This window comes from Dictyostelium discoideum (assembly GCF_000004695.1).
Source record: "Dictyostelium discoideum AX4 chromosome 3 chromosome, whole genome shotgun sequence".
Taxonomy (NCBI): Eukaryota; Evosea; class Eumycetozoa; order Dictyosteliales; family Dictyosteliaceae; genus Dictyostelium; species Dictyostelium discoideum.
This window is the reverse complement of record NC_007089.4, coordinates 2,517,520-2,535,347: the sequence shown is the minus strand read 5'-3', so window position 1 is coordinate 2,535,347 and position 17,828 is coordinate 2,517,520. Positions and strand designations below refer to the sequence as shown.

Below are 17,828 nucleotides of genomic sequence, written 5' to 3'. Positions count from 1 at the left end.
CATCTTCATCTTCTTCTTTCTCTTTATTATATTGATTCTCCTCAATAATTTCAATCTTTTGTTCTTCCTCTTTTTCATTTTTAATAATATTGCTTGACTGAAATAGTTTATTAGTTGAATTCTTTGATACTTCTTTGAATTCAACCTCTTGGTTAATTTTAAAATTACTATTATTGTAATTTTTAAGAATATCTGCTTGAGATGATGTTGGTATTGGTGGTTGTTGAGTTGGTTGCAATTTCTGATTAAATGATCTTGTGTGTGATTGTGAGCTTTGATTTGGAAATACTTGAATTGGAACAATTGAAGGATTAGAAAAAGATGGAACAAATTTTAATTCTCTATGTCTTGAATTTGTACCATTATAACTTTTATTATTATTTTTATTATTATCATTATTATTATTATTATTATTATTACTATTATTATTATTATTATTATTTTTATTATTGTTATTATTATTTTCAATATTATTATTATTATTATAATTTATATTATTATTATTATTATTATTATTATATATATTTAGATTGATTGGTAATTGACTATATAACCAATAAATTGAATTTTTAAGGGAAGAATCCAAAAAATTTAATTTAAAAATGTTAAAACTAATTGTTATTGGATTTGATTTAATGCCTTTGATATATGAAAAATATATATTATTATAGAAAACTCTTAATGATTGATCAAATGCAATTGCAGAATATTGTTCATTTGGTTGAGAATTCAAATAATTATTTAATTGATGATATGGTATTTGATGTTGTTGTTGTTGTTGTTGTTGATACTGAGATTGCTGAGAGTGAGATTGTTGTATATTTTGTTGTGAAATTGAGTTTAAAATTTCATTAAATGTTGTATTGGGATCCAATATAATTGGATAATTAATTTGGTTTGTTGGTGGTAAAAATATATTTAAAGTTTGTTTTAATTTTTCATTAAATGATTCCATCATATTACCATCAATTGTTGAGTTTATTGCTTTATTATCATATTCTTTAAATTGTAATAAGTAATGTTTAAATAATCCAACTACTTCAATATTATTTCTTGTAATTGATTGTGAATTATTATTATTATTATTATTATTATTATTATTATTATTATTATTATTATTATTATTATTATTATTATTATTATTATTATTATTATTATTATTATTATTATTATTATTATTATTATTATTATTTATTAAACTGAAAGTTATTTTTAAGTATTCTAAAAGTCTTTGTAAAAATATTAATTTTTCAAAAAAACTTGAATTTTCTGGAAATAAATGATGATTCACATTTCTACCGAAATTTGCATTATTATTATTTGGATTTAATATATTTAATTTATTTTTTATATTAATAAGTGATGATTCGAAATTAATAATATTATCACTATAAATTGATTGATACATGGTTGATATTATTATTATTATTATTATTATTATTATTATAAAAATATTAAATAGAAAATAATAATAAAAAAAAAAAAAAAAAAGGTGGAATAAAAAAATATTAAATAGAAAATAAATAATAAAAAAAAAAAAAAAAAAAAAAAAAAAATACTAAAATATTTATTTAAATTGACATAAATTTGAAATGTTTAAAAACTACTCCTTAATATGTTTTTAATCACACATTTTCATTTTTTACTAAATAATTTAAAAAATAAAATAAAAAAAAATCTTACTACCCATTCAGAAATATATATCTTCAAATAAAAACAAAATTAAATTTTATTTTGAAAAAAAAAAATAAAAAAAAAATAAAAAATAAAAAAATTAGTTTTTCATTTTTATTTTTTATTTTTTTTTTTTTCATTCACAACCATCTAATCAAAAACTTAAAATATATATATATATATATATATTTATATAAAATCAAATATAATAATAATAATACTTTTTGTAAAATTAAAAAATAAAATAATATAAATAATATAAATAATATATAATAATAATATTATTATTATCAATTATTATCTATTTTAAATATGTCATCATCAACAATATCAGCAATGTTAATGGGAGCAGCAGATGGAGATTTAAATTATTTAAATTCAACACCTATTGGATCTAGTTTATTAGATGATATGGGATTAGATGAGGATGATTTTCAATCATCATCATTTGAAGTTTTTATACCAGAATCATACGATAGTAAATTTATGTCAGATTATGAATATATATCAAAGAATGCAAATAGGTTTATGAAATGTAAGAGTAGAGAATATGCAATTCAAGGTGAATTATTAAAATTTTTCATCATCGTTAGACCACCTGATGATTCTAAGAAAAGACAAAAACAACAACAAATTCAACAATTATTACAACAAAAACAAAAACAAATTTTAATAAATCAATCAAATACATCAACACCACCACCACCTCAAAAATCAATAATAACAAATTCTGATTCACCAAGATTAATAGTTTCTGATACAACAAGTACTACTAAAATTGAAGAACAACAACCTCCACCACCACCACCACAAGAAGAACAACAAGAACAAGATAGTATTACAGTTTTACAACCATCTACATCTTCATCATCAAATTTATTATTCGAATTACAATTAAGATTAGCTTCAGATTATGAAAAATCAACAAAAGAAAATCAAAATGTATGTTTAATGTTTAATGTTTAATATTTTTAAAAAAAAAAAAAAAAAAACAATATATTTATTATTATTATCATTATTTTAGCCACTAAATATTATAGATTATAATCCAAAACATTCATTTGTAAATACAGAGATGAAAAATGATCATATATCATCTTCAAAATCAGCAACATCATATTTAAGACAAAATACATTAAATGTAAATAATAATAAAAACAATAAAAACCAAAATAATAATAATAATAATAATATAGAAAATAGTAATAATACAAATAGTAGATTTATAGGTGATGTAGTTGAAGTTAGTTCACCTTTCACTTTTAAAGATACTTCAAATCCTTATCAAAAACCAAACTTTTTTAGATTATCAAATGGTGATTTAGTTTTCCCAATTGAAGTACCAATATGTTTGTATTAATTATAATTACAGTGGCTTGTTATTACTATTTTTACTAATTATTATTATTATTATTATTATTATTATTATTATTATTATTATTATTATTATTATTATTATTATTATTATTATTATTATTATTATTATTATTATTATTATTATTTTAATTTAGATATTAGAGAAATTAATGAAGATAAATTAATTACAATGGTAATTAAAATTAATAGACCAAAGAATAATAGAAATAATATAGCATCATCAGATAATAAATTGGAGAGATTAATACAGGGTGGTGCTGTTGATAAATCAGTGAATTATACAATGAGAACATCTACGGCGTCATTGGGAGTTGGCGGTACCATTCATAATAATAAGGTCACCAGAACCATATTAAAGAATTTCACATTAATTCAACCAATGAAAGTATTATTACAATCCAATACAACCATAGGTTGTAAGAATTTAATTTGTGTATCGTTAGAGAACACTCATCCAACTTCAAATATTACAATAAAGAGTTTGGATATCTATTTATTTCATGTGTTAAATATGGAGTCTACTACCATCATTGATTCAGTTTCATCGGTTTCAAGTATACCAACACATAGACAAATTGGTAATCTAGTTAAAGTTAATGAACACTATGTCATTAGTAATCTATCCAATCATAGATTACCAATTGAATTGGAACCTTCCAATCAATATTCAATGGTATTATCTGTTGAACCTTCTTCAATTCAAAAAACTTTACAACCAACTGAAGGTTTTCATACTAAAGTTGAATTATCTTGGCATATACCTTGTTCAAGTGGTCAAGTTTTATCATTATATGAATTAAGAGCTCAAAATCCACCTTTTACTACTAATTTAATGATTTCAACTGATTGTAAGTATAACAATAATAACAATAATAATAAATTGAAAAAAATAAAATAAAATATTAATTTTCTTTTTAAAAAAAATAAAAAGATAAATCACCAGTAATTTTAAATGAAAAATTTTTAGTTAAATTTAATATTTCAAATTTATCAAATTCTTTAAAGAATTTAACAATAAATATACCACCATCAATTATTAAACAAAATGGTAGTAGTAGTAGTAATAATAATTCAAAGTTATCATCAACAAATAGTGGACAAACATCTGATAACCCTATTAATAGTAGTAATGGTGGTCAATCAATAAAGAAACAAGGTTCAAATTTATCTTTAAATAGACAACAATCTTCAACTAAATTAAATAATCAAAGTAATAATAACAATAATAATAATGCTAATACTACGAATCAAAATAATTTAAATTCTTCACGTTATATACCAGTTGAAACAACTATTCAATTTAGTGAACTTTCAAATAAATCATTATTATCATATGAAGAGATTCAAAGAAACTCTGTCAATTTATTATGTCTTGAAAAGTCGGTTCATATTGGTCCGGTTAATTCAAAGAATTCAATCTCTGCCTCTATAGAGTTTTTACCTTTATCAGTTGGTATCTTTGAAATTCAAAATATAACTTTATATGATAGCATAGAACAAATAACTTATTCTTTAAAAGAACCTTTACAAATTTGTTGTGTCTCCAGAGAACACAATAATGAAGAACATAATAATAATAATAAAGAAAATAATAATGAAAATAATAAAGAAAATATTAATAATAATAATAATATAATAAATAATAACAATGATAATAACTGTAATGAAAATAATAATAATTGTAATGAAAATAATGAAGAAATAAAATAGGTTAATAAACTATAATTAAAAAAAAACAAGCAAAATAAATATCAGTTGGGGTAAATTACAGGTAAGAAAAAAAAAAGAAACAATAAAATCCAGTAAAAAAAAAAATAATAAATAAAATAAACAATAAAATCTCAATTTAAAATCTTGTAATAAATTTTTTTAAAAATTTTGGATAAATGGGTTTTGTTAATAAAGAAAGACAAAAAAAAAAAAAAAAACAAAATTAAAAAAATTTGTAAATTATTTGTTTTGGATAAATGGGTTTTGTTAATATAGACAAAAAAAAAAAAAAAATTTGTTTTGAAAAAAAAAAATTTTTTTTTTAAAAATTTTTTTTTTTTTTCTAAGTTACAAAAAAGTATAATTTTGGAGGTTTTTTTTTGTTTTGTTTTTAGTTTAATTCCAACTGCAATTTAATTGGCTACTTTGAGATTTCAAAAAATTAATTTTTATAAAAAAACAAAAATTAAAATTTTAATATTAAAAAAAAAAAAAACCTTTTTATTTTTAAAACTGTATTGATTCAATCAAATCCTATAAAAAGAAATTTTAATCCCTCACATGAACCACTATTTTTCCTATAACAATTGTTTTTTTTTGGTTAAATTTATAATTTTTTAATTTTTTAAATTAAGAAAAAAAAAAAAAATAAAAATAAAAATAAAAAAAAAAAAAAAAAAATAATTTGTTTGAAAATAAAATTTTATTTATTATTATCTTTTACCTATAATTTAAAAAAAAAAAAAAAAAAAATTAAATCTTTTTTTTTTTTTTTTTTTTTTTAATTAATATCACGTGGAAATTTTCAAAAATGGGAATTTCTTCAATTATTATTATCCTATTTATTATTGTATTATTAAAAAAGTTAATTAAAAAGGTATTTTCTATTTTTTTTTTAAAAAAAAATAATAATAATAATAATTATAATAAATTAATTTTTTTTAAAATAAAATAAAATAAAATCAGGAAGATAGAATTCACAGAATAAATAAAAATATTCCAGGACCAAAAAGTAAATTATTGGTTGGTAATTTATTTGATTTAAAAGGACAAGTACATGAAAAATTAAAGGAATGGTATGAACAATATGGAAGTGTTTATCGTATTGAATTTGGTAGTGTTAGTACAGTAGTGTTAACAGAATATGCAACATTAAAAGAGGCATTCGTTGATAATGGCGAAATATTTCAATCAAGATTTCAAAGAAAAAGTAGAACTACATGTAATAAAGGTTTAAACCTTGCAAATTCCAATGGTGAATATTTTAATCATTTAAAAAAAACTTTATCAAATGAAATTACAAATCAAAAAATGAAAAAAAATGAAAAAATAATTAAAATTCAAGTAGGATTATTATCAGAGTTTTTCAATGAAATTAGTGGTGGTGGTGGTGGCGGTAGTGGTGGTAGTGGAATTTCAAAAGAACCAATTAACAATATCATTAAAATGTATTCATTAAATGTTATGCTATCATTATTATTTAATATTCATTTCCCATATAATAATAATAGTTATCAAGATGAATTAATGTCAACGATTACTCGTTATTTTAAGAGTACAGGATTACCATATCCAAGTGATTTCATACCAATTCTATATCCATTTTTAAAAAATAAACCAAAAGAATATTTTGAAGATTATGAATCTGTAAAAAAATTAATTACAAGAATTACAAATGAATATCAATTAAAACATATGACTGAAATTTCAAATAAATCAACAATTGAAGAAATTGAAAATTATCAACCAACGAATATTTTAGAATCTTTATTAAAACAATATAGATTAAATAAAATTCCATATGATGGTGTAATTGGATGTTTAATGGATTTAATATTAGCAGGTTCTGATACAACTGGTAATACTTGTTTATTTTCATTGGTTGCATTAGTAAACAATTCAAATATTCAAGAGAAATTATTTAATGAAATTTCAAATGCTTTTAATGATGATGATGGTGATGAATTAAATGGTGCAAATGATATTTCGAATTCACTTTTAAAATTATCATATTTTTCAGATAGAATTAAAACTCCATATTTAGTTGCATTTATTAAAGAAGTGAAACGTTATTATCCATGTGCACCATTATCTGTACCACATTTATTAACTGAAGATTGTGAAATTCAAGGATATAAAATTGCAAAGGGTACACAAGTAATTCAAAATATTTATTCAACTCATTTATCTCAATCATTTTGTTCAAATCCATTAGAGTTTTCACCTGAACGTTTTTTAGATTCAACAAATGAACCAAAAATTATAACATTTGGAATTGGTCAAAGAAAATGTCCAGGTGAAAATATTTTTGAAATTGAAATTTATATTTTCCTTGTTTATCTTATAAAGAAATTTAAATTCTCTCATCCAATTGATGATAATCTTCAATTAAATGATAGAGGTCAATTTGGTCTTTCTTTACAATGTCCACAATTAAATATTAAAGTTGAATCAAGATAAAATTAATTGTATTAATATATTAATTATAAAAAAAAAAAAAAAAAAAAAAAAACATTTATTTGGACAAATTTAATAAAAAAAAATATTATGTATTTTATTTAATTTTTTTTTATTTTTATTTTTATTTTTATTTTATTTTAATTTGTTTTATTTGATTTGCGTATTAAAAAAAAATTTTTTTTTCATTTCCCACTTTTTTTATTTTTTTATTTTTTTATTTTTTTTTTTTATTGTTTTATTTAACTTACATATAGTTATAATATAAAAATAATATATATTTATTTAAAAATTCATATGAATATTAAAAGAAATCAAAATAATAGTATAGATAATAACTTATCAATTGATAGTAATCCTAGTCCAATTAAAAAAGTTAAGAATCATTTAGATTTTAGTAAAAGTTATAACGAAGACGATGAACCTTCAAATGATTTGGATTTAAGTTTTAATACAAGTAATATAAGTAACTTAAGTAATATAAATGGAGAAGAAGATAATGATGATGATGATAGAGAAAATGAACCAAAAGATATAGATAATCCAAACCCATCAATAACTACAACTACAGCCACATCAACAAATAGTACATTAGTAAAAAAAACAAATAATTTTTTAGATTTCAATTTTGCATTTGAACCAAATAAAGAAGAAGATGATGAAGAAGAAGATTTAAATATAAGTTTAACAACTGAAGATATTTTATTATCACAAATTGAATTATTAAAAGCAGAATGGGATTATATCACATATAATAAATCACCACCATTAGTATTACAATCTGTATATCATCAATCAAATAAAGATTCTGAAAGATCAATTGTAAGCGATAAATAATAATAATAAATAATAAATAATAAATAATAAATAATAAATAATAAATAATAAATAATAAATAATAATAATAATAAAATTAAATATTAATAAATTTTTTTTTTTTAAAAATAAAAGCAAATTTTAAAAAAAAAAGGTACAATTAGATTATTTCAAATTGCAACAAGTTTAAATGATTATTGTATTATAATTACAACAGATTATATTAAAAATATTGAATTATTAAAGATAGAGAATACAACGATACCTAATAAAATTAAACCAGAGACATTAACGAATAATATGAAAAATTCAAGTCCAATTAAATCAGCACCAATAGATACAATTTTATTAAAGAGATCAGAGATATTAGATTTATTTATAAAAAAGTTAATACCAAATTTTAATGAAGTATCAATAACTAGATCAAAACTATTTCAATTATTATCAATCGTTAATGACGATCATCATCAACAAGAGAATATTATAACTCATTTAGTTCAATGTGGTTTACTATTACAAAAGGATGATTGTACATTTACATTCTCTGTTCCAGGTGCTGGTGGTTTCTTTTTAAATCTAATGAAAGGAAGAAAAGAGATTCTATCAAATATTCAAAGATTAAAATATAAAGAGATTTTAAAAAAAGATTTATTAAAAAAGAAATTAAAATATTCAAACGTTCAAATGCAATTATTAATTAAAGATTTATTAGGTTTAAATAAAATTAAAATTATACCAACAACTCAAGGTGAATTAATTAGATGTGTTCAATTTGATGAATTATAAATTTGAAAAAAAAAAATAAAAAAAATAAAAAAAATAATAAATAATTTATTTATATAAATATATGTATATATATAAGAACTTTTACATTTTTATTTTTTTATTTTTTTTTTTATTTTAATAATTTATTATTGTTGATTCTTTTTAGCAAATTCTATTAAAGTACGAGTTGGTTTACCAGTCATACCTTTTCTAATGTATGGACCATCTTCAGATGATGACATAACACCAGCAATATCAAGGTGAGACCAAGATTGATCGGCTGTAATGAATTCTTTAAGGAAACCAGCAGCACAACAAGCACCACCTGAACGACCAGCAGAATTGATTAAATCGGCAACTTTTGAGGTTTCCATTTGTTTACGATATTCTGGAATCAATGGCATTCTCCATAATCTTTCACCACTAATGTTACCACATTCATTTAATTGATCCCAAAGTGAGTCGGTGGTTGTAAAACAACCAGCATAATGTTGACCCAAGGCAACATCGATGGCACCAGTCAAGGTAGCGATATCAATGATATGAGTTGGTTTGAATGAACAAGCATAATGTAAAGCATCACCCAAGATTAAACGACCCTCGGCATCGGTATTGTCGACTTCAACGGTTTTACCATTTGCAGCGGTAAGGATATCACCTGGTTTAGTTGCTTTACCTGATGGCATATTTTCACATAATGGAGTGATTGTAATTAAATTGACCTTTAAACCCAATGAAGCAACACCAAACATTGCAGAGACAGCAGTGGCAGCACCACCCATATCACCCTTCATTAAACCCATATTTGCTGATGGTTTAATTGAAATACCACCACTATCAAAAGTGATACCTTTACCAACATAAACTATTGAATCCTTACCATCGGCAGATGCACCACGATAGTGAAGTTCTAAGAATTTCAATGGTTCATCGGAACCTTTAGCAACACCCCAAAACATACCCATCTTTTGATCTTTAACCCATTGTTCTTCACGGACGATCATCTCCACCTTTCCACTATCGATTAACTCTTTCATTTGACTGCTAACATGTTGAACGAAATTGGTTGGTGTTAAAAGATTTGCTGGTGTCTCCATTAAAACTCTTGCGAAATTTTGAGATTCAGCCAAGATTTTACCTTCTTTAAAACATTCTTCACTTGATGGTGATGGTGATAATTGAACTTGAATGGATTCATTGGTGGAATTGGCTGTTTTACCAGAAGTACCTGTTTTGAAATCAAATTTGAAGTTTGAAAGGAATGCACCCTCTGCAGTTTGTTTGGCATCACCAATGTTTGAATCGATGGTTAAATGGGTGGCATTCTTTGATTTCAATGCTTTAACACCACTACCGATTGCTTTACGAGTGTTTTCATTCTTTTCATAGGTGGTGCTATTATTATTTTCTTTCTTACCCAAGCCAACGATTGCAACTCTTGAAACCTCTGGTGTGACATTGTATAAAACTAAATTATCTCCAACTTTACCTTTGGTATCTGATAATTTAATACTCTTCAATAAATGACCATTTGTCTTTTCATTTAACTGTTGACCTAATGGTGTAAACTCTTCATTCTCGTAGATACCTACAATATATCCTTTATTATCAACTGTACTATCTGTCATTTTATTTCTTTTAATTATTTGAAAGATGTTTTGTTGATTATTAATAAATAAATTCTTTTTATTAATAATATTTTTTAACATATTAATTTTAAATCAAAAAAAAAAATATTAAAAAAAAAAAAAAATTAAAAAATTTTCAAATTAATGGAAATTAAAAAAAAATAAATAAAATAAAAAATAAAAAAAAAAAAATTAAAAAAAATGTAAAATAATTTTTTAAGTTCTTGAACTTCATAAAAAAAATTTTTAAAAAAAAAAATAAAATTTACATTTAACTTTTATTTAATCTAAATATAATATAATTTAAAATTTAAATGTAATATTGAATTTTAATAAAGTTAGTTGTTTATTTATTTATTTATTTATTTATTTATTTATTTATTTATTTTTTTTTTTTTTTTTTTTTTTATTTATTTTTAAATTTTTTTTTTATTTTTTTTTATTTTTTTTTATTTTTTTTTATTTTTTTTTTGTGAAAATTCAGAACTTCTTTGATATCTAAAAAAAATTTAATTGTTTTAATTTTAAATTTTTTTTTTTGGTTTTATTCCACCCAAACAATTGGGTGGGAAAAAAAAATATAAAATTAAAAATAAAATTCATTTTTTTTTTTTTTTTATTCCCAACCATAAAACAGAAATCCGGGCATTGAAATTCTTCAACAACCGTGCAAGGTTTAAAATGAAGGCAAAATGATTTCTCTCTATTATTTTAATAAAAAAAAAAATCAAAACACGTCATATGATAGATAGAATGTTAGAAATAAATAGTCACTATGGTGGTGATGAAGACACAGAACTAACTAACGATGAAGGTAATAATTCATATCAACCATTTAATGAAACAGAAGATGGTAATGGTGGTGATATTAATATTCAAGATGTAATGCCACCAAGACAGAAAAAAACACTTCTTGCTCAATTTATACCAACTTCTGGTGATTACAACGCATTAACCTCTGTATTTATGGATAATTTAGCAAATTTTGCTTTAATGGTTGAACTTTTAGTTTTTGTTTTTGGTATGCCAAGGGTAAGTTAAAAAAAAAAAAAAAAATTGTTTATAAACATATTAATTTAAATTTTTATTTTAATTATTTTTATTAGGATTTAGTTACAAAATATTTTATACCAGGACCAGCATTTGCAATTATGATTGGTAGTCTTTCATTATCAGCATATGCAATTTATTTAGATCGTAATGAAAAGAGACCAAATATTCTTTATACTGCAATTCCACTTGGTTTAGATACACCAAGTACAATAGGTTTACCATTATTAGTTTGTGGACCAGCATTTTTAGCAGCAAAAGCAGCTGGTATGTCAGATGCAGATGCAACTTATGATTCATGGATTGTTGGTTGTGCAACAGTTTTCTTAATTGGTTGTTTTAAATTAGCAATGTCAGTTTTAAGTTTTACAACTAGACAATTCCATGCTGTTGGTAAAGCATCAGCATTGGCTGGTATTGGCCTTGCTTTACTTGGTTTAGATCAAATTTTAGTAATTTTTGAAGAACCAGTTGTTGGGTAAATTTAATTATTATCATTTATTATTATTTATTATAGTTTATTAATTTTTTTTTTTTTTTTTTTTTTTTTTTTTATATATTTTATAAATTTAGATGGGTATCATTATGGATTTTATTATTAGCATTATTACATAGACATAACAAACAAGGTAAAATTTTAGGAGTTGATTTACCATTTAATTTATCAGGTGTATTGGTTTCATGTGTTATTGGTACAGTTTTATTTTATTTTATGACAGGTGTTGGAATTTCAGTTTCAGATATGCCAACCAATGTATTTAGTGATTATTATGTTTCATATCCACATCCATCAAATATATTTAAAGCAATTAAAAGAGCAATCACTCAAAACATTTCAATTGTAATTCCATATGCAATTTTAGTTAATATTAGTTCAGTATCAGTTATTGATGGTGCACGTTCAATTGGTAATCAATATGGTTTTAAATGGGTACTTTTAATTGACTCGATCTCAACGATTATTGGTAGTTTATTTGGTTGTGGTGTAACTCAAACTACACCATACATTGGTCATTTAGTGTATCATAATAAATTTAAAGCAGGATCAAGTTATTCGACTATCAGTGGTTTGGTTATTGGTTTAGGTGGTTTCTTTGGTTATTTAGGTTTACTTACAAATATTTTACCAAAACCAGCAATTTTACCAATTTTCATTTTCATTTGTTTTGAAATTTGTTATGAAACACTTCACAATACTAAAGGAATTAAAGCACATCATTCAATTGCAATCATTTGGGCATTCTTCCCATCACTATTCCAATTTGCATTCATTATCATTGGTCAAATATCACCAATTTTAGCCAATGCCGTAGTTAATCCAGAAATGGTTCAAGAGCAATTTGGTCTATCTTTTACTGTAGTTCAAAAAATTGGTACAATTATGATATTAGCAAATGGATTTATTTGTACTGCTTTATTTTGGGGTACTGCTTTAGCATTTGTTTTAGAGAATAGATTAAAGAAAGCTTCAATATTTTTAGCAATTTGTGCAATTTTAACTTTCTTTGGTGTAATTCATTCAGTAGATCCAAATGCAGAAGTTTACCTTCCATGGAATATTCCTTCCTCTCCAACTGGTTACTCAAATATACCATATCATTGGTCAGCTTCTTATTTATTAATTGCAGCTATAACATTTGGTTTTTCATTCATTAAAACTCATGAAATTGATCATCCACCAACTATTCATACTGAAGAAGAAGATGATCATAATAAAAAACAATCGACAAAATCTGCTTTAAATAAATTTAAATTCTGGAAATCAAATCAAAATGAAAGTTATCTTTCATATTCAAATGAAATTCAATCCCCTCTTTTATAAAAACATTAGTAATAATAATAATAATAATAAAAATAAAAATAGACAGTCCAACTTTTTTTTTTTTTTTTTTTTTTTTTTTTTTTTTTATATAAATAGATAAAAGGTTTTTTATTTATTTATTTACAAAAACCAAGTTTTTTAATTTCATTAAAATTTCTTTTTCCAATTGGTATTGGTGATGGAAGATATGTGAATGAAATTGGATTTTGTTTTGAAAGTTTCATTTCATAATATTCACCATCAATATAACAATAGAAATAACCATTAAAAAAAGTAATTAATTCATTGAATATTTCAAGAGCAGTTTTATTCTTTCCCAAATTTGCAAAATCCTTTAGTTCATTAAAAAAACTTGCAATTTGATTTCTTTTTATTGAATCATTATAATCTACAATTTTTGGTTCTCCACTTGAAATAAATAATTTTATATCATCCCTTTGTGGATCACTTTGAACACTTGCAATAGTTCCACCCAATTTATAAAGTACATCAAAACTTGCCCAAACAAAATCATCACAAGTACTACTATTTTTATAAATTTTACTACTATTTGATATTGATAAATCTGATTCAATATTAAATAAATTATAAAATGTATGGGTTTTATTATAAATTGGAGCCCAACTTAAATATTGTTTAATTTGAATACCAGATAAATCATACATTATTAATTGTCTTTTATTCCAGTATGTTTCATTTATGTAATTGGTTACTTCAATTAATCCATGTGTATCCCAAGTTATATTATAGTTACCTTGAGAATCTTTAATAATTGATTTTGGAAATAATGTAGCTTCAAAACTTGGTATTGCATAATAATCTATTGTAATATTTGGACCATTATTTTTATTATATAATACAATTCCACTATGATATGCATTTATCTTTTCCAAAAGGTTACCATAGGTTGCATAAAGTAATGGTGCTTGTACATAATATAATTCATATACATCTTGATCTCTAATTGAATTTTTAAATGAACAAATGTTATCATAGGTAAATGAATAAATACCATCATTATAACTTTTAAAATCACTTGATATAGTTTTATCAACAATTCCTAAACATATTATTATAAAAATAAGTTTATTCATTTTTTTAAATTAATTCATATTGTTAAAAAAAAAAAAAAAAAATCAATAAATAAATATTTATATACATAATTTTAATAATTGGTTTACTTGAATATTTTAGATTATCAGACAACAACCCAAGGATGAAAAAGTCTGTTTTTTTAATTTAAAAATAATTAAAAAAAAAAAAATTACCTTGTGGGGAATATTAATTAATTTGTTTTTTATATTTTTGTAATAAGAAAAAAAATAATTTTATTTAAAATAATTGAATTTTACAATTATAATATTAAACTTTTTAATAAAATTAAAATAAAAAAATAATCTTAATATAAAACATTTAAATAATTTGGATACAAAAAAAATAAAAAAAAGTTTATTAAAATTGATTCTTAAGAAATATTTTTTTTTTTTTTTTTTTTTTTTTTATGATTTATTTATATATTTATTGATTTATATTTTATATTTTATTATTATTTATATGTTAGAGAGTAAGATTTTAAAAAAAAAGGAATCAACCAGTTAATATTCTAATTGGTTGAGTTATCATTTGAAGATGAAGATGATTTCTCTTCCAAGTTGTCTAAATAATTCTTGAGTGTAACAGAGAGTTTATTTAATGAACTTTCTAACAATGAAAAGGATGCAACAAAATATTGATGATCTGAAACTGATTCTTTGAATGACTCTAGTTTATCTTTACCACCTTCCATTTGGTTATGTAAAACATCTAAACAACTCTTTAAAATCTTTGAAAGGTCTTTCTTGAGTTTCTATAAAAGTTATAATAAAAAATTATTATTATTGTTGTTAATAAAAAGAGAAATTTTTTAAAAATAAAAAATAAAATAAATAAAATAAAATAACATACATCAACTTTTTCTTGAGGATCAGAAAGTTCTAAAACTTGATTCTTTGATTCATTTATCATTTTAGAGAGTTCACCAAGTGAGATGAGAGTTTCTGAAATATTAATTTCTCTGAACCAAACAGAAACTGCTGCAACTTGACCAACTAAAATATCAGTATAGTGATAAATTTGATCAATAAAGACTTTAGAGAATTGACTATTTACAGTGATTTTTGAGATTGAATTTGAGAGTTGAGAAATATTATCCATTGCTTGAGAGTATGATTTACCACTATATCCAGTGACTAAATGAATTGAATTTGAAGGAATCTCTAAAATGGATTGAGTATTTAATCTCTTTCTTAACTTTAATAAAAATTTCATTCTCTTTTCAAGTTGAAACTTCTCTTCATCACTCATTTCATTAACTTGATCATCATCTTTTGGTGGTAATAATGAATCAATTAATGAATCAATCATATTATTTGTTTTTTGTACTAAACCAATTACTGCATTTGGTGTCTATAAATTAAAAAAAAAAAAATAAAAAAAAAAAAAAATAAAAAATTAATACACACATATATAAAATTTTAAAAAAAATTATTACAAGTAAATTAATTTTCAATATATTATATTTATAGTAAATAAAACTTACATAATTTGCAGATACACTAATTAAACCATCAGCTGCTGAATCTGCTTTATTTGCTAAATTTTCACCAGTTTCTTTAATTGATTCAACTTTCTTTTCGAGAATATCTAAACCAGTATTACCATATTCATCAACCTTTTTAACTATAACATCATATTGTTCTAATTTATCAAGAAGTGGTCTACCAACTGCAACAACACCATTTTCACCAAATTCAAGTGTACTCTAATATTATTTTTTTTAAAAAAAAAAAAAAAAAAAAAAAAAAAAAAAAAAAAAAAAAAAAATTTAAAAAAAAAAAAATTAAATTAAAATATAGATATTTTTATTAGTAAGGAAATAATAAAAAATAATAAAAAAAAAAAAAAAAAAAAATTTTATAAATAATTACCTTTACATATGAATTTGAGTCTTTAATATAGTTATACCATTCTTTACCCTTTTCAATTGATCCATTAACAAAACCATAATTATAAACTCTTGAAAGTGTAGAATATTTATCTAACCAAACTCCGTCAACACCTTCTTGAGCTTGATTTTGCTTTGATTTTTGTTGTTCTTGAGATGACATTCTATCTTGTAATTAATTTATATTAAATTTTTTAGAAAAAACAATGAAATTATTATTTTATATTATTTTTATTATCTATTTGTTTGTTTTATAATATTATATTATATTATATTTTTTTTTTTTTTTTTTTTTTTTTTTTTTAACTTTGTATGAAACTAAATTTTTTAATAAAATATCAAAAAAAAAAAAAAAATTAAAAGGGGGTATTTATATTGAGAATTAATTATATTAAATTTTGAAAAAAAAAAAAAAAAAAAAAAAAAAAAAAAAATAAAAAAAAAAAAAAATAAAAAAAACACATGTTTTGATAAATTACCATTTTTAAACAGGGGGTGGTGTAATGATTATATTTAGTATAAAAATTTTGAATCAAAGTAAAAATTAAAAAAAAAAAAAAAAAAAAAAAAAAAAAGTAAGGATACTATTTTTTTTATCTCTAGTTTTACTTCAAAAAAAAAAAAAAAAAAAAAACAAAAAAAAAAAAAACAAAAAAATAAAAAAGTAAAGATTTTTTAAAAAATAAAAAACAAAAATAATAAATAAAAAAAAATAAAAAAAAAATAATTAAACTATTAAGAAACAAACATAAAGGTTTTTTTTTATTCAAATTTTTTTTTATTTTTTTTTTTTATTTTATTTTTTTTTAGTTTGTTTGATCATCTCCATCTATTACTTGAGTTTTTAAAATATGTTCAGGATAATAAATAAGATTATTGGGAATATCTTCTTCTTTGAATGTAAGTCCTAAATTATGTTCATCAGAAAATTTTTGAAGTAGTTTATATTTGTTTACCAAAGCGTTATATGAGTTACCATTTTCATATGAAAGGGTATGCTCATTGGAATTTGGATGATCGCTTTTATTGAATGGTTTTTCAATTACATTATATTCACCAAAAACGTTATAATGATGTTCATTAAACCAAAAATTACCATCTTCAAGTTCATGTAAACCAAATGATAATTTCTTTGAAAGATCTTCAAACTTTTTTAAATCAATTTTATGAAAATCACAAAATTCTTTTGAAAATAAACCATGAGTAGTTGATTCCTTTTGATTTTGTAATAAACTAAAATATAATCCTTCTCTAATTCTTTTCATATTACTTGATTTTGTGTGAGAACCTTTTAAAAATAAACTATGAATATGATCACCATTTGTAACTTTAAATCCAATCAATGCTTTAATTGAATGTCTAATTTCTTCTGTTTTAACTATAAATAAAAATAATAATAGTAATAAATTATAAAGTGTTAATATTATTATTATTTATTATTGAAACTATTATTTATAAAAAACCTATAGTAATGACAAACCTATTGTTCTTTTTAACATTTTGAAAAATATATTTGTTAATTGTTTTTTTTTTTTTTTTTTAAAAA

General features: G+C 21.6%; 9 protein-coding genes across 9 annotated transcripts in view; 4 read left to right on the top strand and 5 right to left on the bottom strand.

Annotated features, from left to right (window-relative positions):
* DDB_G0279767 (hypothetical protein) overlaps positions 1-1,408 on the bottom strand; it is a gene marked incomplete at both ends in the record, with an annotated part of 1,557 nt that extends 149 nt beyond the window's left edge. Inside the window, one exon of the mRNA XM_636449.1 lies at positions 1-1,408. This exon is cut by the window's left edge and continues 149 nt beyond it. Within this exon, the coding sequence (XP_641541.1) occupies positions 1-1,408 (1,408 nt within the window).
* A 578-nt stretch (positions 1,409-1,986) lies between these two features.
* Positions 1,987-4,761, top strand: DDB_G0279765 (hypothetical protein; the record flags this gene model as incomplete). The annotated part of the gene is made up of 4 exons (XM_636448.1): positions 1,987-2,616; positions 2,699-3,023; positions 3,186-3,899; positions 3,983-4,761. 4 exons carry the CDS (start codon positions 1,987-1,989, stop codon positions 4,759-4,761), a joined length of 2,448 nt encoding a protein of 815 aa, XP_641540.1.
* Positions 4,762-5,572: 811 nt separating this feature from the next.
* Positions 5,573-7,221, top strand: CYP513D1 (cytochrome P450 family protein; the record flags this gene model as incomplete). The annotated part of the gene is made up of 2 exons (XM_636447.1): positions 5,573-5,638; positions 5,728-7,221. 2 exons carry the CDS (start codon positions 5,573-5,575, stop codon positions 7,219-7,221), a joined length of 1,560 nt encoding a protein of 519 aa, XP_641539.1.
* A 294-nt stretch (positions 7,222-7,515) lies between these two features.
* DDB_G0279761 (G11 family protein kinase) lies at positions 7,516-8,820 on the top strand (the record flags this gene model as incomplete). Its single annotated transcript, XM_636446.1, has 2 exons — positions 7,516-8,040; positions 8,170-8,820. The coding sequence occupies 2 exons, from the start codon at positions 7,516-7,518 to the stop codon at positions 8,818-8,820; spliced, it is 1,176 nt and encodes a 391-aa protein (XP_641538.1).
* Positions 8,821-8,945: 125 nt separating this feature from the next.
* Positions 8,946-10,508, bottom strand: lap (leucine aminopeptidase; the record flags this gene model as incomplete). The annotated part of the gene is made up of 1 exon (XM_636445.1): positions 8,946-10,508. One exon carries the CDS (start codon positions 10,506-10,508, stop codon positions 8,946-8,948), a length of 1,563 nt encoding a protein of 520 aa, XP_641537.1.
* A 672-nt stretch (positions 10,509-11,180) lies between these two features.
* DDB_G0279759 (hypothetical protein) lies at positions 11,181-13,299 on the top strand (the record flags this gene model as incomplete). Its single annotated transcript, XM_636444.1, has 4 exons — positions 11,181-11,459; positions 11,534-11,955; positions 11,995-12,054; positions 12,093-13,299. The coding sequence occupies 4 exons, from the start codon at positions 11,181-11,183 to the stop codon at positions 13,297-13,299; spliced, it is 1,968 nt and encodes a 655-aa protein (XP_641536.1).
* Positions 13,300-13,415: 116 nt separating this feature from the next.
* DDB_G0279757 (hypothetical protein) lies at positions 13,416-14,393 on the bottom strand (the record flags this gene model as incomplete). Its single annotated transcript, XM_636443.1, has 1 exon — positions 13,416-14,393. The coding sequence occupies one exon, from the start codon at positions 14,391-14,393 to the stop codon at positions 13,416-13,418; it is 978 nt and encodes a 325-aa protein (XP_641535.1).
* Positions 14,394-14,902: 509 nt separating this feature from the next.
* DDB_G0279791 (hypothetical protein) lies at positions 14,903-16,445 on the bottom strand (the record flags this gene model as incomplete). The annotated part of the gene is made up of 4 exons (XM_636442.1): positions 14,903-15,145; positions 15,244-15,744; positions 15,878-16,099; positions 16,266-16,445. The coding sequence occupies 4 exons, from the start codon at positions 16,443-16,445 to the stop codon at positions 14,903-14,905; spliced, it is 1,146 nt and encodes a 381-aa protein (XP_641534.1).
* A 643-nt stretch (positions 16,446-17,088) lies between these two features.
* Positions 17,089-17,781, bottom strand: DDB_G0279789 (hypothetical protein; the record flags this gene model as incomplete). Its single annotated transcript, XM_636441.1, has 2 exons — positions 17,089-17,660; positions 17,763-17,781. 2 exons carry the CDS (start codon positions 17,779-17,781, stop codon positions 17,089-17,091), a joined length of 591 nt encoding a protein of 196 aa, XP_641533.1.
* Between the last annotated feature and the right edge of the window lie 47 nt (positions 17,782-17,828).